The sequence below is a fragment of the Perca flavescens genome, chromosome 18, assembly GCF_004354835.1.
Source record: "Perca flavescens isolate YP-PL-M2 chromosome 18, PFLA_1.0, whole genome shotgun sequence".
Classification (NCBI taxonomy): domain Eukaryota; kingdom Metazoa; phylum Chordata; class Actinopteri; order Perciformes; family Percidae; genus Perca; species Perca flavescens.
Genome location: NC_041348.1, coordinates 14,685,468 through 14,705,083, shown reverse-complemented (window position 1 = coordinate 14,705,083; position 19,616 = coordinate 14,685,468). Strand labels below are relative to the sequence as shown.

The 19,616-nt window shown below is 42.2% G+C and overlaps 1 protein-coding gene across 8 annotated transcripts in view; it reads left to right on the top strand.

The window, feature by feature from the left end:
- epb41l2 (erythrocyte membrane protein band 4.1 like 2) overlaps nt 1-19,616 on the top strand; it is a 52,004-nt gene that overhangs the window by 9,381 nt on the left and 23,007 nt on the right. For all 8 annotated transcript variants that reach the window (XM_028604406.1, XM_028604405.1, XM_028604404.1 and 5 more), the window contains exons 2-8: nt 7,200-7,432; nt 7,590-7,778; nt 9,392-9,658; nt 13,416-13,520; nt 13,678-13,720; nt 17,528-17,603; nt 19,410-19,506. In XM_028604406.1, coding sequence (XP_028460207.1) covers nt 7,214-7,432; nt 7,590-7,778; nt 9,392-9,658; nt 13,416-13,520; nt 13,678-13,720; nt 17,528-17,603; nt 19,410-19,506 — 996 coding nt within the window. In that variant the 5' untranslated portion in view covers nt 7,200-7,213. The remainder of the gene's footprint in view (nt 1-7,199; nt 7,433-7,589; nt 7,779-9,391; nt 9,659-13,415; nt 13,521-13,677; nt 13,721-17,527; nt 17,604-19,409; nt 19,507-19,616) is intronic.

Below are 19,616 nucleotides of genomic sequence, written 5' to 3'. Positions count from 1 at the left end.
GTAGGATGTTTACTTCATTTGTATCAACTTGCTTCACCAGGCAGCCGTAATAGTGAGCATCGATGGCTATAATATTTGTTTTGCCAAGGCACCTGTTGTTGCCACCCTCTATGGGATTTATGTTGCCATAGTAACACCACACCCACTGCTACTCTGGAGAGACCATGCCGAGCGACTTTTTTTCATCATGAGTTGCGCACGGTCTTTCTATCTTTCACATGCTCCCTCTTTCCCAGATAATGCCTGCTTTCTTCTTCTCTTCTTTCCCGTCTTTTTCACACACACGCACACACGCACGCACACACACAGCAAACTGTATCTGATCTCATGTGTGAGACCCACCCGTACTTTCGCTCGCTCTCTCTCACTCACACACACACACACACACACACACACACACACACACACACACACACACACACACACACAAACCCACACACACACACACAGATAGGGCACTTGCGCCTGACTGCTTTAATCGTTGAATAGGGGAGTTTAGCAGCTAACAATAGTCGTTATGAGCTTACCCATTATTCACACACACACACACACACACACACACACACACACACACACACACACACACACACACACACACACACACCCAGAGAGCGAGAGAAAGAGACTTATATTGCTAGAAGATAGGGTTCATAAAAATGTCTTGGTATTATTTAATCTAGCTGTAGTAGTTGCTAATACATTTCTTTTTTCATCCAACATTTCCCACAAATGTATTTCATAGTTTTTACCAATAATGCAAAATGAATTGATGGAATTTTGTTTTACTTTGCAATAAAAGCATTAGCAAAATCGCAAGCCATAGCATCCATACTTATCCTTAAAGTGATGATTATTAGTTATAGTAGCATAGAGCTAAATAGAGCGTCTTGGTGTTGTTGAAGAGTAAAACTCAATTGATTCTGCCATATAGTTTTACAGCTGACAACAGCAGTTATGACGGATGATAATGATACGGTAACAAAAGTAATGACATAGTGTTGGTCATTTAAACATACCTTATGAGCTGACCGTTCATTTAAGTTTAGCTCAAACTGAAGGCAGCAAAGAGACATAGTTTGTGTCAGTGCATGTATTCTTTGAAGGCGGCCAAGTGTTGATATCAGGTGTAGCTGGGAGAGATGGACAGAGACTGAGAGGAAGATGAAGGGATGAATGGATGGACTGGCAGACAGACACACAAACATACACACAGGGATTATCCTTTGTGTAATCTGCAGTTTGAGGGTCAGAGTGCAGTGTAAAGGGACAAGCATGGTCACATTTTTCACACTGTGTGCGTGTGTGTGTGTCTGTCAACACAATCCCATAGCTGGTGCGTTTATCAGTGATTCTGTGAGTATGTGCCTACATGTGTGTTTGGTATATGTGCGTGTGTATGCATGTGTCATTGCATGACAGATGGACAGATCGTACAAGAGAACAGCACAGATTAGGATTCGTGTGTGTGTGTGTGTGTGTGTGTGTGTGTGTGTGTGTGTGTGTGTGTGTGTGTGTGTGTGTGTGTGTGTGTGTGTGTGTGTGTGTGTGTGTGTGTGTGTGTGTGTGTGTGTGTGTGTGTGTGTGTGTGTGTGTGTGTGTGTGTGTGTGTGTGTGTGTGTGTGTGTGTGTGTGTGTGTGTGTGTTTATTTCAAAACCAAACTGGGAGCCAGTAACTGTCAGCTGTCGGACTGTGGCTGCCTGTTAGCTTGTTCAGCATTTGGGATGTCCCAGTGCGATCTGCTGGATTGGAGTTTTAATTCATTAGTCGCAGCTGAATGATGGCCAGTCGATTTCCAATGTTTATTGGAACCTTTTTGCCCTTAGTGTTCACCAGCTGTCAAAAACAACCCTTTCAGCTCAATTAGTGACACAAACGACAATTACCGGTAATAATATCCACACTGATAGCAGACAATGTAGCTTTAGGGATACATGGGTTATTTTGCATCTATTTCAACAAAGTTGAAGTGCTGCTGGTTAAAAACTGTGATTGAGGTTTAATATGTGTGTGTGTTTGTGTGTGTGTGTGTGTGTGTTGTGAGGTTGAAACTACAGCTACACATGCACATGTGTACACACACCTCCCTTGAAAAGATGTGTATGTTATGGTATAAAAACACCTACTTTCACACACAAGGCTGGTTAGCCTGTTTCCAGACGTCTGAATCACTGCCCACTTCTCACATTTTATCGAGCGATTTAGAGGTTTGTGTTGAATGAATAGCTGTATGGTTGGAAATGACATCGGGCCAGGATCTAAACGAGTGGGACGTTTCTGTTGTTCTCTGCCCTTTGGCTTTGTGAATAGTGTATCAAACCCTCCCTGTGGTACTTTGTCCAGTGGGTTGGAGGGTTGCATTGATTATAGTTGTCGCAACTTATCAAGTATTAGAAGCTGAGGAGCTTGGTTTGATGCCGTCTTGAAAATTCACAGTGAACAATGAAATGGCTCAAAAAACACACACACACACACAACATGGAGCAACCGCTACTACTACTAATGACACAGAGCGGACGGATATCCTAAGTACCATTTACTGGCCTGCTGTAAGCCAAGCACCCTGTTCAAGTGGGTGTGGTGCATCAGCAAGGATGAGAGGGACGGAGGGGAAAGTAGCTGCTGCAGTTCCTGTAGGTCCAGCGTCATGTAATATCTGCTGTAAATCTGATGTGGTTTGAAATGGGTTTAGGCACGGTAATAATCTCCATTGTCACTTCCACGCTGGTCCACTAATCTGTATTTTTGCTGTGGTAATCTCTTGTCTCCATGGGGATTTATTGTTGTAGGCCATGAATGGCGTTGCCATGGAAACCAGTTCCTCCCCTCTCTGCCCCCATTCTGCCCCTTAGTTACATTAGAGTGAGTTTTCTTTTTATTAGACTGTGAGTTGTCATATCTGCTTTATCGGATCGTAACCGAACACAAATGCGAAAACCGTTTAAAGCCGGTGAGCTAACTCTGTCTTTTCTCTCCTTTTTATTGCACTTAGTCTTGCGTCTGTCCTTCCATAAACTTTTATCCCTGGGCCACAGGCCAGGGCAGGAAGTTGTTGTTACTATGACGACAACCCCTAAAACCCAGACAGCAATAAAGTTGTAAGTGGTAGGGCTTAAGTGTTTGTATTTGTGCAATATCGTGTTTCTTCCCTGGTGTTATTGTCTGAAAGGTCTCTGTTTAGTTGATTATTTTATTTAGTGATGTTTCCTTTCCTCAGAAGATGTAATTTGCAAAATATGGCAGGCCAAGAACGTGAGGTAATGGTAATGTTGAGGAGATTCCCTGAGGGATTTTGGCTAGTCCATGCTAGTATCCATTAGTAATCTGCCTCAGGAGGCATGCACACTGGGTGTGGTCTCTCTCTCTGTCCTTTCTCCTTCCTCCATCCCTCTTTCACCTCTCTCCATCTCTCTTCCTCCAGCACTTCGTTTGCCTGTGCTCTGCTCCTCTCTTTCACCCCCCCCCTCTCGTTCTCTGCCCTGTTTCTCTGAACGATAGTCCCGAGGGAAGCAGACGCTGAGCTCCGAGAGAGAGAGACGAGAGAGGATGGAAGAGAGAAAATGGCAATGACGGTTTGTAGGGCAGACATTTGCTAAGAGGTGGGAAGTGAAGGAAAGACAGACATAGGCAAAAGAAAAACAGTAAAAGAAAGTGAGGACAAATAGAAGGAAAACGGGAGGTGAGAAGAAGTAAAGAGAAGAGGCAAAAAGGAAAGTTACAGGGGGAGAAAGAGAGCAACAGAAGCAACGATAGGTAAGGTCATTAGTTGTGTCCATCGGTTCATTCAACCGTTCGTTCAACCATTCATTTGAAAAAAAGTAACGAGTGTTCGAAGGCTGGATTTAGTGTCTTGTGTCGTACAGCAGTAAAGCCTGAAGGAGCGGTTTGCTGAGGTAAAGATTAAACAGCCCAGTCATTGTAAATCCCTGTATGAGTTACTTTTTCATCTTTGCTGTGACGATCGTATGCAACAGCTGTTCATCGGATACTTGCAGCAGGTGGAATTTGTGTCGAGAAAACATCATATTCTAATCTGATTGAGTTAAGCAAATAATAAGATTAAAGTAATACTAACTAAAACTAAAATAAATACTGATAAGCTGCTTTCAAGAACAAGTTGCCGGCATATATGTAAGCTTATAGATAGTGATAAGATGAGGAAAAGAGTTGTAGATATGCTAGGTGAGAGAAACAGATGGAGAGAGAGAAAAAAAGCAGGTACCCAAACACAGAAATGCCTCGTCTGAATCAACTGGCAGGAGTAGCTGCGTGTCTTTAGTTTTTAGCATGAATCTGCAGGCTTTTCTCCTGCCTATTTGGACAACTGGGTTACTTGAACGCTGCTAATTGACTGTGAAATAGTCGGAGAAAACAACACGACAGTTAGGGTTAGTACTCGCCTCTAGGCAAATGAAGAGATACTTTCAGGATGAAACACGCATAATGTCTGGAAATAGTTCAACCCCTTTCATACAGGAGAGAAGTTCATGACGCAGTTGTGCTGAAAGCATGTTTAACCCATTCATAAAAGAAAAAAAACTTTAAAAAAAACTGCTGTCGCATACTAGCATACTGTACTGTGATGACTGTCAGCCCCCTAACACTGACTTACATTAGATGCGATGCGGATGATTTTACTGCCACAAACCATTCTGTGTGTGCATATGTGTATGTATGAAGAGACAGAAGGTACTAATGGCACTGGTATTGTTTATATGGACTGTGGGAAGAAGAGAGGCAGAGGAGGGCTTTAGGGGGAGATAATGCGAGCGGACGATTGGAGGGCTTTGAAAGGGGGCCCGGAAGAAAGGGATTGGGAGAGGAAAGAGATGAGTGCAGAGATTTAGAGAAAAAGAGAATGAGGAACCCCTGGCTGGAGAGTAGAAGAGAGAGAGAGAGGAGAGTGTGCTAGTAAGTTGTGAGAGAGGTAGAACAAGGTTCCTGGTGTAGAGAGAGAGGGGGGGGGCTGGTTTAAAGCAGGCCTAAGAGGCTGTGACGAACATCTTGCAAAAAGCTGCACTCTGATGCCAACTCACAGACACACACACACACACACACACACACACACACACACACAGATGCTCTGCTAGCTAGTTCATTGAGAAACACAGTGTCTTAGAGGAGTGGGAACTGCAGTAAGTAGGTACTAGCAGACCTGTTTTGATGACTTGACTTAAGGGCTGGACAAACGAAGGAACAAATTGGGGATGATCCATATCTATCGTCTCATACACCGGGTCAAAAATATGCTCAAGTTGATCTAAAATGTATTTAGATGCCCTGCACCGATGGCAGCCTGCACACTTTCGCAAAGTATTGCATATTTAAAACCCTGCGTTACAGCTACACTTTGGTCAGTGCCAAGGTGGTTCAACGTGGATAAAACTCCGCAGAGTCACAAAGATTCATCCTCTTTGAGCCATGAATGTCTTCATATAGATACTAGATATAGATACTTCATTAAGTGAAAACGTTGACCTGCTGGTGGCGCTAGATGGGAAGTAAGGGATCACCAAATTCGCTAGGATTCATCCTCTGGCCATCAGAAAGGACTGTTGCAAATGTCAGGGTAATCCATCCAATGGTTGTTGAGATGGACAGATATTGCCCTACATCCCTACAGCCACACTGGCTAAAAAAAATTATTTGCAAACCTGACTTAAATATTTATGTTGTTATGGTTTAATAGGAACCAAAGGACTTAGGGCCGAGTACAGTTTGTTGTGTTATGTCACTGGGATTCCCTCTTGATAACATATAAGCAAACATATATTTTTTTTCTCCTTATCTGCACAAGCACACATAGTGTTACATTGCCTCTGTGGTTCCCCCCCACTGCCTCATTTAGCCGATCATGCGTAAGGAGACTTGTACTATTTTTACCCCTGCCCCCTCCCTACACACCGCTGCTGCACTGTGGATGTGTATGTATGTCCTCTCTTATTGAAGGTGGCAGGGCAGAAAAGAGAAAGTCAGAGAACTGGTGAGATGGTTAGAAAGTAAAATGCATGCGACATAATGAATAATTGAATTAGATGGAGGGGAGCCAGAGAGACATGGTGTGAGAAAAACGGGCTGAGAAAGATTGAAAAGACAGTGGATGACACTGACTTCAAGGTGTATGAATCATGCTTAACCCTGAGCCTGAAGCTGCTTGTTTAAAAACACTCAGGAACACACACACACACACACACACACACACACACACACACACACTGTACCAAAGCAAAGCAGACTGTAGGTAGACATTCTCAGTGGGTTGGTTTGCACATTATGACCTCAATGTCCCCGCAAGACCAACGTCATGGTCATCTAGTGTTATCAACAAATTAGTGTCATGCTGAATAACTATGGCTGTGCCTTGATAGGGTGTGTGTGGACAGCGCTGCCAAAGGGGTGTGTGTGTGTGTGTCTGTGTGTCTGTGTGTGTGTCTGTGTGTTGACCACAGCTGCAGGGTAAAACCAATGACTCAGATATTAAGAATTGAGTAATTTCCCCTCATTGTGTGTGTGTGTGTGTGTGTGCGTGCACGCGTGCGTTCGTAACCAGCTGTTGACCCAGATGAAACTCGTTGTGTGACATAATGACATCCTCAACTCTGTTTTTGTGTACTTGTGTAAAATGGACTTGGATGACTCCAATCCAAGAGCTAATGTTTCAAACAGCCATGAGCTCATGTGCTAACAGCTATGAGCCAAAGGGCCAGAATCAGATAACCAACAACCCTAATTTAATATATGACTGAAGGACCTATACACTTTATATTTCCAGAGAGATTTTCTTTGTTAAACATTGATCGCTCTCAAAAAGCCATGGGACCATGTGGCTCATTTATAAAAAATATTCCAGACTCCAATTCAAGTTGCCATGAAAGATTTATATTTGTGCCAAATTCAGTGGGGCAGTCTGATTTTTTTATTTATTTATTTTTTTCTCCAGCTCTTGGTGATATACCAGCAGCCAAAACAAAATGCTATCATTGTTAAGATAGGAATATCACAGAATATATAAAAAAAAAAAAAAAAAAAAAAAGGTTTCTCCACAAATCCTTTTATAAGGATTTGCAATAGGCCTGCAATAAGAACAAATAAACCGAAATATAAGATACGGCTCCTATTCATAAAAAAATACACTAATTTTGTCACTATGTGATGCTTTAAATCTAACGCTCTTCCATCCCTCTTCGTCCTCACTTTGCAGGTTGACCTGTCACCATGACAACAGAAGCGGGCTCTGAGACAGAGGTGAAGGAGAAAGCCGAGGAGTCAGCCGCTCAGCCGGACCAATCAGAGAAGGCAAAGGAAGAAACCCAGGAAGTACCCAACGCTGAAGGAGAGGAGAAGGAGAAAGAGAAGGAGAAAGAGGGGAAAGAGGGAAAAGGAATAGCTCGATACCTGCCAACATGGCTTAAGAAGCAGAAGTCTCAGAGCCAGGTCAAATTCTTATTATAGACTTACTCTGTTGTCATGGCAGATTAGAAAACCTTGCTTACATTAACTTAAGTTATTTATCACATTATATTAAGCAGCAATCATTTTTATGTTCCAGTCATAACTGTTTTTAACAGATTTTTGCCTGTTCTTTCTGTAGACCTCTCCGACCAAGGAGGTCCCACCCACAGAGGAAGCGGTTAGCAAGGTGACCCAGGGAGAGGACGGGCCGGCCCCAGAAGTCAACGGTCACGCAGAGGAAGAGGAGGAAGAGAGAGAGGCAGTAAAGTCTGAGCACGTGAAGGAAAAAGAAGCAGAATCTCATTCCACCGCCAGCGCAGACACTGAGGTATTGGTAGGACGTGGCGTAAATTCTCCCCAGACCCCGTCACACGGTACACATGCTGGAAGATAAAGTAGACCGGGGGTCTGGCATTAGTTAGACTCGCATGTAGGTTCGCAAATGGTGTTGTGTTTGAGGCGTGATCGGTCTTTATTTATTCTCTCATTACACAAACGAGCCTCGATGTGAGTTATTAAATGACCAGGAGGGGGAGAGAAGCAGACAAGAAAGGGGGGGGCAGAAGAAAGTGTGCAAGCATAAAAAACTAAATAGAAACCGAAACTTTTATTCATTCATTCATTTCATTGTGGCTACTTACTAAAATTTTAAAATATACAGATGGTAACAATGAATTCTGTGCCGACTGTCTGCATTCTAAAAGGTGGTGACAGGGGCCTGGTGGCATCAGCATATTAGTTTGGGGCATGGCAGGGAGGGATGAGGAAAAACAGTTTTTAAGTGAACAATAGCAAAAAATAGCCTGTAATTGAGTACAAATTCACTTTAATTATTAATCAGCTTTCATGCCAAATCATATGGTTTCCTTGCGGCCCAGTTACATACGTTCTCAGTACTGGTCCGCGGACCAGGGTTTGGGAACCTCCGTCGACGTTTTCATTTAACTCTCAGCATGAAAGGCGAATAAGTGAATTTCCCAAAATGTCGAACCAATTTAGCATAATCATTTGCGTATGAAGAGGAGAATCGCAGCCGGTGAAAGTATACTGCAGTAGTTTGGCCCACCTATAACCATACTGCTTTTCAGAAGACACGCATATATTTAGTTTACTCTGATTAAATCAAAGGTAATGTGTACACTACATAAATGTATAAGGAATGGCTTGACCATTCAGATTCAATTGTGAATAGAGCGAAAAGAGTTTGATTGTGGCATTATAATTGACCTTATTTATTGGCAATGTTGGATTTATATCAAAAGTGCTACGAGTTAGTTCGTAAAGAAGAGAAACTACCACACACCATAAGCTGGTGAAAACTATTTTTGCATAAACAAATTTCCTCCTTTGTCAGTCAGCCACATATTGTTTTGGACACACAGACTTCAGTTACTCATGTTTATCATGAACAACAAACCCAGGGATGAGAGGTTGTTAGATAGTCAGATAACATCTTTCACAATACTCAAAGGCACGGTAGCACAACTGCTGCTCAACCAAGAGAGTCTCTCTCTCTCTCTCTCTCTCTCTCTCTCTCTCTCTCTCTCTCTCTCTCTCTCTCTCTCTCTCTCTCTCTCTCTCTCTCTCTCTCTCTCTCTCTCTCTCTCTCTCTCTCTCATACACACACATGAACTGCTCCATCCAGTGATCACATTAGGCCACCCAGGCCCACCCAGTGACCTCAACGTTTCAGTAATCAGGCCAAAAGAAACGCCTGCAGTTTTTAAGAGCAAATTCAGACTAGAAGGGGAATAACAAACACATTCTTCCCTCTTACTTACTTTGGACAGTCAGATTTGATGTGATTTCCTTTGCTACTAAACAAATGACTTTTTTTTCAAAGACGTTTTTTACATGACAGCCACAGTGGGGAGCCCTGTGTTTAACTGTGGTTTGATGTAATTGTATTGTTCTCCTGTTTTCCTTCGCAACCTCCGATAGCCTGCCAAGGAGGAGAAGCTGGAAGAGAGCGCTGAGAAAGTTCCAGACGAGACCACGGTGACAACAGAGGGAGAGGGGGCAGAGGAGCAGAAGAAGGAGCAAGAAGGAGAGGAGGAGGAGGAGGAAGAAGAAGGAGGAGGAGGAGGAGAAGAAGGCCACACCTCAATTTTCCAGTCTCCTCTTCGTCTGGTGAGGAAGACCAAGATGAAGCTGATGGCGTGTCACGTGGCCCTCCTGGACGGGACCGACTTCAACTGCGAGGTGGAGGTAAGACTTGGACCAGACTCTGCGACCGGTTGCTGTGATGCTGCTGCCACATGTTGAAGCACATTTATCCTTCACATCTGTTTCGATAAGAATAACAAGGGGATAGAGGTTAGTTGTGTTCTGATCACATCGGATTGAATCACCGTGTTATGTGTACAAAACTGCGGAATCTGTTAGAACGTGTAGAATGTTTGTAGTTCTCCGCTTTAATATTTTCCTGATATATATTTCATGATGCAAGATGAAAAAAAGATTCTCTATAACTATTCTGCGTTTCTCTATTTGATGTGCCCACTTCAGTGACCGATTAGACACTGACATACTGTACATATTGTAATGGGAATCAATGGGAAAGTCAACAAGTTGTTGTCTTTTTGAAAGTTTCAAGTAGCTACTGATGGAGATTTACACATTGTCCGTCTTATGTCCTCTTGCTAGTCGAGTAGGCCACACTTGAGTGGCAGTGTGTCAATGATGCAATTGCTAATAGGATCAGATTTGGGGTGTGTGTGGGAGTATGAGCATGGGGGTATTTAACTTTTAGACTCAAAGTGCAGTTATGGCAGAAGCACCCGCTCACATTGTTTGGGGCGTGGTTTAGGGGATAAATGCAGAGCACAGCAGAGCACGCTACAGGGGCTTGTCTGGTGACCAGAACACACACACACACACACACACACACACACACACACACACACACCACACACACACACACACACACACACACACACACACACACACACACACACACACACACACAAACCTGGCAGATTATGGGGGTCCCTCCAGATTAGTTTTCTGCATCTGTTACTCCCTAACAAGCACGTGTCCTCTACCCCTCTACACAAATCATCACATGCCGGTGTCACAGGTTCTGTTGTAACCATTTATTATCAATAGTGATTCAAACTATTTCTCTAGTAGCTCCCCATACGTGTCTTAATTTGGTATTTACTTTACTAAAAATCCAGTGTGAGATAAGAATAAATAATTGGACCAGAAATGTCTCTCCGCTATCGCTTATTATCCAATGGTCCTTTTTTTTTTTTTACATGAGTGTTTTTCTCATTATTACCACATCTTCTGGTTAAAAACAACTTGTTTCCCAAGCAGCATTCACTTTTATTTATTTAATTTTTTTTTTTTTAGCAACACTCCTCCTCACATTCCCACACTCACTCACATTCAGTGGGAAGCTGCCCAGAATAGCCACCGTCCAGGTCCCCTGGAACTGTTAATAGTTAAGTGCCTGGTTCAAGGGCCCCTCAACAGAATAGGGAGCATTTCAATGTCAAATGTCTCAATTTCTCCATTTGATTTGGGGATGGCAACTGGCAACTTTACCACAGCGAAAACCCCTTTTCCCTAATCTACAATATGCCAACGCCCAACGGCGTGCCTGTGATTGTCTCCGGTTGTTTGAACACTGGCTGCTTTGTCTCGCAACCGAAAAACGCTGATACTGCGACTAACTGCTGTTGTCACACACACACACACACACACACACACACACACACACACACACACACACACACACACACACACACACACACACACACCATTCTCCACGCACCCACATAGTTAGGTCGCGAGAGGGAGAGATGCACAATGCATTCCAGAGATTAAATTTTCTGTTTTGCCCAGCAGGCCTCCAACACACACACACACACACACACACACACACACACACACACACACACACACACACACACACACACACACACACACACACACACACACACACACACACACCAGTTTCTACTCCAACTCTTCACTTCTATTCTTCTATCATCCATCTGTCCTATTTATTAACCAATGGCATCAAATCTATTCCAGTGTAATAACTTAATGCATCTTTTATAAATTGTAAAGCCCTGAATGAAAATCTTGTCCAGAGGTTTTCTGCCTCTCGGTGGGTTTCATAGGAGAGTCTTAGCGTCACATGGTCTTAATGCTGTTTCTAAGAATTCCATTAGTATTGGTTTCAGCAGGATTTTGGTGTCACACGGTTTAAGTACCGTTACATAGAATTCATTAGGTTTCAGACATGAGTCAAGTAGTGTTTGCAAATATTAGACACCGTTGCTTTAGGTTTGATGCATAGAGAAGTGCATGTTTCCACAGAAAAACAAGATGCAGACAAGCATCTTATCCATCTAGCTCTTATGTGATCGGTTTATGGTCTTAGACTTCTTCATGATATCCAAATGAATCCATTCGAATGAAGCTCACATTTCGAGCAGTTTGGTTCTTGGTGACTGTAGGGATTTTACTTTTACAGTCAATTTCTGTTGCTGGGGATACAGGCTGTAAAAGTGTTTAAAATTCATTTTTGTATAAAGTCAATAGTAGATCAGCAGTCCTCCTGATATAGTAAATTAGTTAAACCTCTCACATCATAATGTCTCTGTGTGACGGACATCCGTTGATTTGTGACAATTGTTCTTAGGTAGTGCCTTGCTTAGAGGCAGAAAACCAGACACTGAAACCCCGAAAGGTCACATTCTCACATTCTTCGGGAGTTCAGAATGCAACTACACTGCGAGTGCGTGAATGTGGCGCATGTCTTTGACCAAGTAGAGGAAAATACCACAGATGTTTTCAGCTGTCCCCAGGACAAGAATAAAAATGCACTCTTTCATCCTCTTTCCTTCCACTTTCACCACGCTCCCTGCCGTGTGTGTGTGTGTGTGTGTGTGTGTGTGTGTGTGTGTGTGTGTGTGTGTGTGTGTGTGTGTGTGTGTGTGTGTGTGTGTGTGTGTGTGTGTGTGTGTGTGTGTGTGTGTGTGTGTGTGTGTGTGTGTGTGTGTGTGTGTGTGTGTGTGTGTGTGTGTGTGTGTGTGCACAGTGTTAGACTGAAGCTGTGCTGACAAATGGAAAAGAAATGAGCATTATTTAATTATTTTTCCCTTTTCCACCCGCTCTCCGTCTGACCTTCTGTCTGTCTAAAGGGCGCCGTTGTGTGTTTGCGTGCTCGCTCGCACATTGCATGCAAGGATGTGTGCTAAATGTCATTGTCATAGTTGAGTGTGGAGGATTTTATGACTGAGGCCTCCAGCAGGCCCATGAAGGAATGTGTTGCCCAGAGACAGACGGAGAGACGGAGAAAGACAGTAATGGGACAGATATAATAAAACAGAAGAAACAGAGATGCATTGATAGAGGATTCAACAGGAACTTTACAAGTGTCTCGCAAGACCATACAAAATTAGTTTTTTTTTTTTTTTTTTTTTTTACTAGTGTACTCATATTCTTGCAATCATGCAAAGGGCCGCAGGTCGGAGTCGAACCCTACATACATACATACATACATACATACATACATACATACATACATACATACATACATACATACATACATACATACATACATACATACATACATGGGCGCCCCCTCTACCAACTGAGCTATCCAGGTGCCCATGGAAACATTTTGTAGATTTCTTATTGTTTCCCCATCAAAATGAACAGTAATGTACAAACTATATTGAATGAATGAATGAATGCCTTTATTGTCATTGCATTTACGTACAATGAGATTGTAGAGCCACTCTAGTAAGGAGCATCATTATAAAACATAGTATCTATGTAAAACTCATCAAGGTACATCATTATAAAACATACAGTATATATGTAAACATCATCAAGGTGCATCATTATAAAACATACAAAATATATGTGAAACTAATCTTACAACACATTCATTACATACACACACCCACACACTTGTGTTTTGAATCTCTCCCTTTCGCTGCAGAAACGTGCCAAGGGCCAGTACCTGTTCTTTAAGGTGTGTGAGCACCTTAACCTGATGGAGAAGGACTACTTTGGACTCTTGTACACCGACAGCCACGAACAGAAGGTATGCATTCTCACACATACACACTCATACACAGGATGTACTGCATGCCAAATAAGTCCATAATGTACACATAGAGAAACTGCAGACATGCGTTTCATGATTGAGTTTAATGTTCTTCCTGCTCCGTGTCTCACCGCCTCTCGCTCACTCCCTCCAGTGTTGGTTGGATCCCACGAAGGAAATCAAGAGACAGATACGCAGTAAGTTTTTTTTATTTTTTAAACTTCCTTCCAAAGTCCGTCCATCCATCCATCCATCTCTGCAATACAAGATGTTTCACATCATACAGGGACCCCAGCTTCTAAGCCAATAGGTGCTGAATTAAATATAAATACTGAATTAATAATCGGGTTCAAGTGTCCCCATATGTAAGGAAAAACAAACTTCACAATTCAGTCAAACAAAGCCGGAGACATTCGAAACAAAACGACAGCAGCCTTGCCGGAGCTGGCAGCTCGGTGGAGGTTGCCAAAGTGTGATCACCCTGCTTCATTATTTATCGATCTCTTTATTAACCGGTGTTCATTTATAAAGGTGGGGCGCGGTGCGGCATCTGCTGTCTTCTGCTGATCGACTGCTATCAAGTGTGTGCAGCAACCAAGCATAGTTAAAGCTCTGTTTTATTTTTGAATGCCCGTAACACTTAAAACGGGTATCCTCCATTTGTGATGACATCAGTACGGAGCACAATGACAAACTGGATCTTGTTCGAATTTTACATTAATTAGGTTGTTGTTTCTCCAGATTAGTTATTTCATTTGTTAAGGATTTAATGAGAAGTTGTAGTATTTTGTGATTTGGGCTGTTGTGTCCTATGTTATTATTTTCCTGAGGGATTTTGAAGAATATGCCAATGACTCTAGCTTACTTTTCTTAATGAAAAGCTTAACTTATTTCTTATTTTTTACAATGTAAGTCAAAACAGGCATTTATACACAGCCTAGCAAGTTCAACTTCAACTTCAAGTTGCACTTTTTAGGAGGAAGGCTTTGTAAAAACATGTAATTTTGGCTCATGAAGGTGTGTGTGTGTGTGTGTGTGTGTGTGTGTGTGTGTGTGTGTGTGTGTGTGTGTGTGTGTGTGTGTGTGTGTGTGTGTGTGTGTGTGCGCATTTTTGTCGCTGTGTGCCTGTGGTTCATGGGTGAGTGGTATGCAGCTAGCTGCATGTTTTCATTTGTGTACATTTTTTGGTATGTGTGTGGATGTTTATAGTTAGAGAGAGGTCATGTGAGTAGGATATTTGTGTGTGTGTGTACAGACACAGCACCACACAAATGACAGGTTTGACACCATTCTACTCTACTTTTTTTTTTTTTTTTGTATGGGTCCTTGAATCATTTTAGAAAAATCAAAGCTGCTGCATATGCTGTGCTTTTCTAAGCTTCCTAGACCACCCTGTTATATAAAGATCGAAATCAGAGTTGTGGCAATCATCACTTGTAAGAAGTGTACAAACGTTGACTCTTAATAAGAGTCCGTGATCTTAGTTATCATTTTTGCTCTACAGATTTCTGTGGGGTTGTTATTGTTTAGCGGTGGGGGTATGACGGTTCTGTCTAGACTCCTGCCCACACTGCAGCTCACTATGACCAAAGCTGTGTGGGTGTTGTCATGGCTAGAGAAAAACCATGTGAAAAATGAGGTAAATCTGATCAGAATAAAAAACGGACTATGAGCCGCATAGGGAAGATGAAGAAAGTTGTGAAAAGTGTGACAGCAGTAAACAATAAGAGGGGGAAACTTCACTCCAAGAAGCTGAAGTAATTAGACAAAGTGCCAATAAAAATGAAACTTGAACCCCAAAATCTTAGCTGTCTGCACAACAAATGGCATCAAAAATAGAGCCCCTTCTTAGATGTCACTTTGACCAGATAATGAGAACAAGATTTAGTCTCGCTCGAGTCTGGATTTAGTCCAGGCGGTAGACCTCTCTAGTGCGTGTGGCTGATGTTAATGTTTAACAGCAGCACACATGTTCTCTCTATAATCAAACTAACCTTTATGGTGTTGGGTATGGTCAGTGTAACGCTTATCAGTTCAATTTCCTAAGCACAAATGGACATTTGGAAAAACAGAAAAATGGGTTCCAGTATCCAATTTTTCATTTTTTTTCCCACCTTGACAAATAAAAAAAAATTGGATCTTTAAACAGTTTTTCCTATTTTCTGTTTTTATTCAGAGGATCAGAAATTTTGAAAATTACAAAATTGTGTCTGGGCTCCAATTATTCAATACTGCTATGGTATTCTCTCCCTCGTTCCGCCTAGCTACGCCCTGCCCCCCCCCCCCCACTCGAAACCATCAGTTGCAAGCACCTCTGACCCCAAAGTCTATCAGTTTTTTTGGTCCATATGCAGTTAATGACCTGCATATTCCGCAAAGTAGAGGGAGAGAATACCATTGCAGTATTGAATAATTGGAGCCCAGACGCAAATTTTGTAATTTTCTCAATTTCTGATCCTCTGAATAAAAAAGCAGAAAATTGGAAAAACAGTTTAAAGATCCAATTTTTGAATTTGTCAAGGTGGAAAAAAATGAATAATTGGATATTTGAACCCATTTTTCTGTTTTTCCAAATGTCCGTTTGTGCTTAAAAAATTGAACTGATAAGTGTTACACTGACTGGGTGTCTCACTGTGCCGATACTGTCACTGCACTGTCATGGTACATTTGCAGCCAATTCTACGCTAAAGTATAGGATCATAAGGGCAAGCATATTGTATTATCTATGGTCAAATTCTTTCATTTTTATGCAAGTCACATTCATACTTTTGATACTATATAGAAAAATATCCTTTAATGGAATAAGTCGCCCAAAAAAGGCTGGTTGGGAAAGACCTTTTGGATGAGAAGCGATGAATTGTTGCCAGGAAGAGTGTAGTGGACGTAGAGAGATGAGGGAGAGGGTGTGTATATGTATCCGTATGTATGTGTATATTCTGTGCGTCATGGAGATTTAAGGATGGCACGTGATCTTGTAGAAAGATGGAATTGTCACGAGACTCCCAAAGCACTTAGTGCTGCTAACAAGACGTACAAACTCAATCTCACTCCCAGACACACGTCGTACACCAACACACATCCATACTCAGACTAAGCTAGGAAACGGGACTATCTGCACTCAAGATTTTCCGTTTCCGTACGTTAAGCGACAAAAATGAAACCTGTTGAAAGAATGAGCAAAAACACCATATCAGCATGAAATGGAAAATTAATATTTCACCTTGTTTTTTACCTCACGTGTTGCATCTTTTCCTCAGTTAAATTGTGTCATTGTTCCTCATGGGAAACACAGTGTGCACCATTCTCCCTGCTCCTCTGGGATGCAGCTGTGAAGTGTGTGTGTGTGTGTGTGGACTTGTGTGTGACCTTGGAAGAGGAAATGGTCTTGATGCGACGTCAGCTTCTCTCAGATGGAATTTTCCAGACGACGTGATCTCCATCTTATATTGGTTGTGTGTTCACGCGTGTTGTTGGGTGGAGACCGAGAAAGTAGCAAGCAGGGCACTGTGGCCTCCTGTGGGAATGAGAATAGGAAATTGGAGCCAACTGATAGGTAATCCAAAAGGAAACCATATTATAACACAATGATGAAGATATACTGGTGATGTTGCGTGTCTTTGTTTCTGATTATCATCATGATAAAGATTACAGTCTGGTACTTGATGAACCCAGAATGAGGTTATGCAATACGTGTGTGGTTGGTGTGTGGGGCTTAGTACTATCTAAAAGCTGTTCTGCATTAGTTGCCGTCGCTCACACTGACTCTCTCTCTCTCTGTCTCTCTCTCTCTGTCTCTCTCTCTCTCTCTCTCTGTCTCTCTCTCTGTCTCTCTCTCTGTCTCTCTCTCTCTCTCAAACACACACACAGATGGGTTGGATGGAATTGCATAGAAATAAAGATAACCCAAGACTCCCATTTTAAACTCAGTTTTTCTAGTCCTGTACTTATTATACATAACGTTATTGTGCTGGAACTGACTCTAAACATCATCTCTCTTTCTCCAGGTAACAACTGGCAGTTTGTATTCAACGTCAAGTTCTACCCTCCCGACCCCTCACTGCTCACTGAAGACATCACCAGGTACACACACACACACACACACACACACACACACACACACACACACACACACACACACACACACACACACACACACACACACACACACACACACACGTTAGAGATGTACCAATGTTTACTTAAACCTGCATTAATACAATTCTTATGGACATTTTGGGCAATGAAAAAACAAACCCTGACATATCACCTTTAATTTGTTAGCACACAGAGGTTTATTTACACGTTCAGCAGACACGGAATAACATTTATTTGGAGTAATGTTTTCTCTCCACCTGATGAATGTAAGTCCAATATTCACTCTTTCTTTCAGCTCTTTTTTTGTTTGGTCTTCACTAGTCTGGCTGAACAGATGTACATTTGCTGGGATAAAGCCTGACATGTCCTCCCCTCTCACTATCTCCGCTGTCGGGGCTTAGCGCCACCCAGGACAATTGTGTTTGGTTTAAAGAAACACAAACAAGCCAGAGCGTTTTTTTTTTTTTTTTCTCCCAATCTCAGAATAAGTAGGCGGCGTAGCCAGACCATTGCTGGCAGTAAGAGTGAACTGAAGCATTAAAGTTGTGTGCTCTGAAGCCAAAACAATGAGCTGAAAGATGCTAAAAGGCTCCACAGAAGTGTGGTGAACTGCAGAATTGGGTGATAATTCTCTGTGGGGTTGTTAGTAGTGAGTAAGTGATCCCCTTCACATTAAACATAATCATTTGACCCATTGTTAACATAAATAATATTGCTTGGTGCAGATTTAATATTTCACTTTGAAAGTTGATTTTCAGGTCTGTGCCCCACAATACAGCAAAAGTTTAAAAAGAAAACACAAGTTGGCATTGTACACATTGCTTATTCATTTATATGTGTACATATGCATGCACACAGCAGACACAGGAATGCTTCAAGCACACAGCATTTAGGTTGGAGTGTGTGTGTGTCTAATGGAGCGAACAACTTCTCTGATGGTTTGTTGCTAAAGGCTAAGCGAGGACACTCACTAACACGCATACACTCACCCAGATAAGTACCAGCAACTGACCTGCATTGTGTTGCTCCAGTAACTAGCTATGTCTCCACCACGATAGGTGTGTACTTTTTTTGCCTATTCATCTTTTGTTAAGTTTCAAGTTACAATTTCATGCCTGTTTTTCACAGGGTTTGTCTCAGCCTGTATGATTGTATGTATTCATATATAAATAGAAAGTAATGCCTTCATTTAATTTAATTATGTTTCATTCTGCAATAACCCATGTTAACATCGTAAAATCCAATACTGTCCTGGGGCAATACATTTACCCAGTGAAGAGAAGCTCTGGTACTGGATGACTGGGCTTTAAGCCTCCATGTCAGCAAGTCCTGCCAAAGTGACTTTGAATGACATTTTTCAGCAGCCAGGGTGATGCGTTTACCCAGCACCCTGAGGTGTCTGAATGAGTCATTCACACAGACGCTCCATTCACGTAATACGATTTTGCATGAAGGTTTACAGCAGGGGACAGCTTACACGGTCGTAAATCCACACAACCACTGGACGAGTCACTAACTGCAAACGCACATGTTCTGCAACTGAGTTTGGGTATGTCATGGTGAGGATTAGACATAAGGTTATACCAACTAGCCAGTGTACATTTAATCCCCACCAGCTGACCCTGTGCTCGGGCCTCACAGGAGGCAATTTGGCTGCTCGGATCGCTTTATTGTTATCATGAACAATGGAGCAGGTTTCAGTTAAAAGAGAGGCTTAAAATGTTTTTTTTGTTTTGTTATTAGACTTAAGTCAACAAAATCCCAACCTGTCTCCCTTTTTCTCTCATGTAGGTACCTGTTGTGTCTGCAGCTCCGTGAAGATGTGGCTTCGGGTCGACTGCCTTGCTCTTTTGTCACTCACGCTCTGCTGGGGTCATACACGTTGCAGGTAGAACACACTATGTATGGGTGTAAGCACTGTAAGTCTGTGCTTATGTGTGGTGTGCAGTTTCCACAAGTGACTTTCCCTGCATACGTATCTCTTTAATTTTGTTTATA